Source organism: Propithecus coquereli, unplaced genomic scaffold (assembly GCF_000956105.1).
Source record: "Propithecus coquereli isolate 6110/MARCELLA unplaced genomic scaffold, Pcoq_1.0 Scaffold164, whole genome shotgun sequence".
NCBI lineage: Eukaryota > Metazoa > Chordata > Mammalia > Primates > Indriidae > Propithecus > Propithecus coquereli.
In genome coordinates this window covers 2,024,413-2,030,891 of record NW_012140969.1, presented here as the reverse complement: position 1 = coordinate 2,030,891, position 6,479 = coordinate 2,024,413, and the positions used below count along the sequence as shown (strand labels likewise).

Sequence of the window (6,479 nt, the reverse complement as noted above, 5' to 3'; positions counted from 1 at the left end):
GTCCCAGCTACTTGGGAGGCTGAGGCAGGAGGATCGCTTGAGCCCAGGAGTTTGAGGTTGCTGTGAGCTAGGCTGATGCCATGGCACTCTAGCCCAAGCAACAGAGTAAGACTCTGTTTCAAAAAAAAAAAAAAAAAAAAATTTATGGGTCAGGCGTGGTGGCTCACACCTGTAATCCCAGCACTCTGGGAGGCCAAGGTGGGAGGATCGCTTGAGCTCACAAGTTCCAAACCAGCCTGAACAAAATGAGACCCTGTCTCTACTAAAAATAGAAGAAATTAGCTGGGCATGGTGGCATGTGCCTGTGGTCCCAGCTATTCAGGAGGCTGAGGCAGGAGGATCACTTGAGCCCAGGAGTTTGAGCTAGGCTGACGCCACAGCACTCTACCCCAGCGACAGAGTGAGACTCTGTCTCCAAAAAAAAAAAGACTTACTGGAATGGGAAGGGGGGAAGGAGAGGTTGGAGGACAGAGTGGGATTATAACATGACACCTTCTAGACAGGTGGCCCGGAGATCCGCGTCCAGTCCACCCTGGATGATGGCGAAGAGGTTCTGTTTGTCCGGCCGCCGATGGGCTGCGATGCAGCGGTCCAGCCAGCGGATTGACCTGCAAGAGGGCCCCGGTCACTAGGCTGCAGGACCAGGATACCCTACCCTGACACACACATGCACACACCTACCTGTACATGGCCTCCTCCACACGTGGCCCCGTCACAGTGCTGCTGACAACGTCGTCCAGCTGCATGATGATGTCCGAGCCTTAGGATGAGACAGGAGCACTGTCACTGAGAAGCCCCTTCCTCTTGTTGGGGACAAGTTGGACCCCCCCAAACCGCCACCCCAGAGTCTAGACTCCCGTGTAGCTGTCCCAATCTGTTTATAAGGCAGCCCCGAGGGAGCTGTTCAAAATGTGCATCTGACCTTGTCCCTCCCCCAACTCAAATCCTGTCCTGTCACTTACAATAAAATCCCCAAATATATGAAGTGATTCCTCACTGCCCCATCACAAGACGGGAAGCCACGCATCGTCAATAGGGCTGTGCTTAAATAAACGTGGCACAGCCCTGAACGAAATGTTCCTTCCCCACAATTCCGACATCCAGAGACTTTTCTGGATCAAAGGCTTTCACAGAACACAGAGGATTCCTACTGCTCTGCATGATACTATGATAGTGAGTACATGTCACGGTATAAATTTATCCAAACCCATAGAATGTAGGACACTGACGACGAACCCTAATGTGAACTATGGACCAGAGGGAACTAGTGGCTCCAAAAATGCAACAAACTGAGAAAAAGGTAAAGTGACAACACAGGGACACAAGCAGCCCCACACAGGCCAGAACAGCCCTTGGCACAGAGCCCCAGGCATCCAACAAGTCGAATGCAGACGCCTTCATACAAACAAACAAACTAGCCGAGAAAAGCCCTTTACGATAATGGAAAATCTGATGATTTGGCACTGACCGATCAGGAAATGCATAAAATCCTTATTTTAAAAAGTGGAAATGGAAATTCATTGTCCATTTTTTTTTTTTTTTGAGACAGACTCTTGCTCTGTTGCCCAGGCTAGAGTGCCGTGGCGTCAGCCTAGCTCACAGCAACCTCAGACTCCTGGGCTCAAGCGATCCTCCTGCCTCAGCCTCCTGGGTAGCTGGGACTACAGGCATGCGCCACCATGCCCGGCTAATTTTTTCTATATATATATTTTTAGTTGTCCAGATAATTTCTTTCTATTTTTAGTAGAGACGGGGTCTCGCTCTTGCTCAGGCTGGTCTCGAACTCCTGACTTTGAGCGATCCACCCACCTTGGCCTCCCAGAGTGCTAGGATTACAGGCGTGAGCCACCGCGCCCGGCCTTCATTCTCCATTTTTTGTTTTTTTACATTAAAAGAAACAAAACTTCAGGCAATGAAACTACTCTGTATGATACTACAATGGTGGATTGTGTCATTATACATTTGTCCAGACCCCTTCAATGTACAAAACCAAGAGTGACCCTGAATGTAACGTAGGGACATTGGGTGATAACGGTGTATCACTGTAGGTAATTATACTAAATGCACCACTCCGGCGGGCGATGATGCAGTCAGTGGAGGAGGCTGTAGGTATGGGACAGAGGGCATATGGGAACTCCCTGTACTTTCCACTCAGTTTGGCTGTGAACCTAAACCTGCTCAAAAAAATAAAGTCCATTAAAAAAAAGAAGGGGGGGGCTTTTTCATATGCTATGGCACATTCATTTGGCAGCAAAACGTGAGATGGTTAAAATCTCTCTTAAAATCCAATTCAGTTTGTTATCAACAAAAAGGGCTAGGAAAAAATACAATTTAGTATGAAAATTCTCAAGTGTGAATGCAGTAAGAGTGAAGTGTATATACCACAGGATCCAGAGATTCTACTCCCAGGTAGATACCCAAAGAATCCAAAGCAGGGACTCAAACAGGTATCTGTATACCCACACCCTATGCTACGTTGCAATCTCAAACTCTTGGGCTCAAGCCATCCCTCTGCCTCAGCCTCCCGAGTAGCTGGGACTACAGGCACATGCCACCACGCCCAGCTAACTTTTCTATTTTTTTGTAGACACGGGGTCTCTGTTGCTCAGGCTGGTCTCAAACTCCTGGCCTCAAGCAATCCTCCCTCTTCAGCCTCGCAGAGTGCTAGGATTATAAGCATGCATGAGCCACCACACCTGGCCAGGTTTCTTTTCTGAGATGTTTTATGCAAATAAAAACAAATCATATATGTATTTTGGGTTTTTTTTCCATACCAATGGAAACATACAATACCTTCTACCTGCGCTTTTTTCCACCTAATTGTGACATTTTCACCAACGCCTGTCTGCCTTGTGTACTGGACGCTCCAAGGGTGGTGCAATACAACCAGAATCCCAGCCCCAAAGCTAGGCATGGAGGCCACAGAATCACAATACAGAGGGGCCTAAAAGCATTCCCAAGGTCAGGTATCCCCCACTGAGCTGGCTCAGCTAAAGCTGAGGAAAAGGAGTGACTGAGCCCAAACCACACAGCACCTAACGATCAGGGCCCCCCTCACCTCCACTCCAGATAGACAGGGGAAGGGGCGGCTCCCCGGGGTCTACTCACCCAGTGCGTTCTGGATCTGCACCGACTTCTCCGGGCTCAAAAGGGTCTCATCGCCGTCGTAGGGGGAGCGGAAGCGGACACCCTCCTCTGTCACCTCGGACAGAGACACCAAGGACACCATCTGGAAGCCGCCGCTGTCCTGGGGGAAACCCCACCGCAGGGCTGTCACGGGGTGGAGACGGGGGACCCCTCACTCCAGAGAAGCGTCCTCGGATCCCGGCCCTGACCCCACCTCACCGTCAGCAGATTATGGGGCCAATTCATGAAGCCGTGGAGACCGTGGGCTTTCTGAATCAGCTCCGGGCCCTGAGTCGGGGGAAGAAAATATCAGTTTAGGGGTGAGCACGACCCTGGGGGGCCCGTGTTGGAGCATGGGGCTGAACGACTGTGTCCCCGCTGCTCTCTAACGCCCAGCACAGGGCCTGGACCACCAGGGGTACGCAATACGGTTTGCTGATTGACTTTTGGAGGCGTGCCGGGGCCCGGAGGACGCCCCCTGGCTCCCCACGCTCCGCCACCGCCCCGCGCGGGTAGACCCCACCCACCGGCCTCAGACCCAGATGATAGGTGTTGCCCAGGCAGATGCGACAGCCCAGAGCGTCCAGCTGCTCTGCCGTGATGCCCTTCATGGTGGCCTGCGTGCCGACTGGCATGAACACTGGAGTGGCCACCAGCCCGTGCGGCAGCCGCAGCTCGCCCGCCCGGGCCCTGGAGCGGCTGCACTCGGCCACCAGCCGCATGATCCGCGGAGCGGAATCCAGGGAAGCCGGGGAGGCCGCCGCCGCCATCTTGACTGCCGGAACCACGCGGGCTACGGAACCCCGTGGGCGGTGCCATATTGACCGCAGTCACGTGACGCGCGGCACGGCCTGAAGCCCTGAAAGAGCGTCAGGGAACCATGACAACGGACGTCGGCCTGGCTTATCGCAGCCGGGTGCCCGCTTCCCTCCCCCCGACAGCGCGCTAGCTGGAAGAATCAAAATTGTTCTGGGTATAAATCCCCTTCCGGCGCTTTGTGCGGTATAATCAAAGCCTCTGAGCAGCAATTTTATCCTGTATAAAATGTAGAGAATCGCATCATCTCCGTGTAAGGACGCTGTACTGATCGAATGAGAAGGGGGATCTCTACAAAGTGCCTCGCGCAGGCTTTAGTCTTATCTTGTTCATTGCTTTGTCCCAAGAGCTTAGAACAGGACCTAGCAGATAGTAAGTGCTCAATAAACATTAGTTTATTTAACAAAAGAATGAATGATTTTATTTACAGATTTTCAGAAGGGGAGGCTAAGACCCAAAACCTGGCTACATTTTATTCGTTCACCTACTTATTCAGTGTCCACCTACATATGCATCCCCCACTAGCGCCAGCCTCCGTGCCACACAGGGATGAAGGAGGCGGGGTCACGAATTTTTTTTTTTTTTTTGAGACAGAGTCTCACTGTGTTGCCCGGGCTAGAGTGAGTGCCGTGGCGTCATCCTAGCTCACAGCAACCTCACACAAGCGATCCTCCTGCCTCAGCCTCCCGAGGAGCTGGGACTACAGACATGCGCCACCATGCCCGGCTAATTTTTTCTATATATTTTTAGTTGTCCAATTAATTTCTTTCTCTTTTTAGTAGAGACGGGGTCTCGCTCTTGCTCAGGCTGGTCTCGAACTCTTGAGCTCAAACAATCCGCCCGCCTCGGCCTCCCAGAGAGCTAGGATTACAGGCGTGAGCCACCGCGCCCAGCCCGGGGTCACGAATTTATCGAGCGTTGTTTGTGTTCCATATATAATAACAGTATCTAATATTATATAATATACAATAATCGTTCTCGTTGGAAATGGAGATGATATCCTTCCTGGCCAGCAGAGAGCGCCATTGACCCAGAACATCGCCTCTCAGATAACAACTGTTTTAACAAGCGAAAGATTTATGCGCCCTGAAGAGAAACCAGAGTATGACAACTGTTTTAAACTGGGCTACTCTGCCCGTCTGAGAACCGCAAGCTTCCTCTCCTGTAAGAAATCTAATGATGTCAGTATCTCAGGCTGGTGGAGCTTCCACTGTGAGCCTGCACCTGGAAAATGCCCCCTTCAAGGAGGCCCACCTCAGGGCCTTTGCACTTGCTGTGGCCTTTGTCTGCAACATTCATCCTTTCTGAATTTCCCATGGATGGCTAATATTTTTCACTGCTGTTGCTGCACCTCAGAAAATTTTGACAGCAACCCCTAATGTCAAGAAGACTCCTTTCAGGTGGCACATGAGGTTTCATTTAAAAACAAACAAACAAAAAAACACTCCTGGAAGTGGTGGCTCACACCTTTAATCCCAGCACCTGCGGAGCCCAAGGCAATTATCGATTGAGCCCAGGAGTTTGAGGTTTCAGTGAGCTATGATCAGGCCACTGCACTCCAGCCTTGGCAACAGAGCAACACCCTGTCTAATAAGTAGACAGACCAACCGCTGTTTATTTACACATTCTCCAGTCAATGGATTAATGGAGTTGTGGTATTTTCAGTGTTTGGGGGTTTGTTATTGAAATTGTTGTTGTTTTGGGGGGGGTTATTTTATTTTGTTTGGTTTTCCACTTACCATAAACAGCACTGCTGTGACCATTTGTGTATGCACCTCCTTGTACACCTTTGCAAAATTCCTAGTAATGGAATTGCTGGCCCCAAGACCTGGTGTATATTCAACTGTACAAAGCAGGGCCACCTTTTTTTCAATATGATTGCACCAATTGACACCCGCAAAGCAGCTTTAAAAAGCTCCCTTTGTGTCACATCTTTGCCAACTCTTGGTATTTTCAGAACTCTTAAATTTTGCCAATCAATTCTGTGTGAAATGGTGTCTGATTGGACTTTTAATCTGCATTGCCATGATTCCAACTGGGGTTGAGCATCTTTTCCGACGTGTGAACCATTTTTGACAAATTTCAGTACTCAGCTTAGGTGATTTAGCAGTCAAATTCAACATGGAGGCCGGGTGCAGTGGCTCACACCTGTAGTCCCAGCACTTTGGGAGGTTGAGGCAGGTGGATCACTTGAGCCCAGGAGTTTGAGGTTGCAGTGACCTATGATGATGCCACTGTACTCTAGCCTGGGTGACAGAGCGAGACCCTATTTCGAAAAAAAAAAGAAAAGAAAAAGAAAAGAAATTCAGTATGACTGAGCTGCCAAACACTTCTTTTCTTAATTTACTATTTCAAATTTTTTAAATACATTTTTCAGGTGGACCAATAATACAAAATGGTTGTCTTTGGGGATTGTGGTAAGAGTCTTCACTGAAATGTACTTTTATGTTTTATGCACTTTTCTGTATTTTTAGTATTTCATATTTTTTTTTCTGAGACAGAGTCTCACTGTGTTGCCTGGGCTATAGTGCCGTGGC

The 6,479-nt window shown here is 49.7% G+C and overlaps 1 protein-coding gene across 1 annotated transcript in view; it reads right to left on the bottom strand.

The window, feature by feature from the left end:
* The window catches only part of QTRT1 (queuine tRNA-ribosyltransferase 1), a 5,862-nt gene extending 1,948 nt beyond the window's left edge, over nt 1-3,914 (bottom strand). The window contains exons 1-5 of the mRNA XM_012641321.1: nt 3,654-3,914; nt 3,346-3,414; nt 3,109-3,247; nt 682-760; nt 493-608 (exon numbers count right to left, since the gene is read on the bottom strand). Coding sequence (XP_012496775.1) covers nt 493-608; nt 682-760; nt 3,109-3,247; nt 3,346-3,414; nt 3,654-3,896 — 646 coding nt within the window. The 5' untranslated portion in view covers nt 3,897-3,914. The remainder of the gene's footprint in view (nt 1-492; nt 609-681; nt 761-3,108; nt 3,248-3,345; nt 3,415-3,653) is intronic.
* Nucleotides 3,915-6,479: the final 2,565 nt, after the last annotated feature.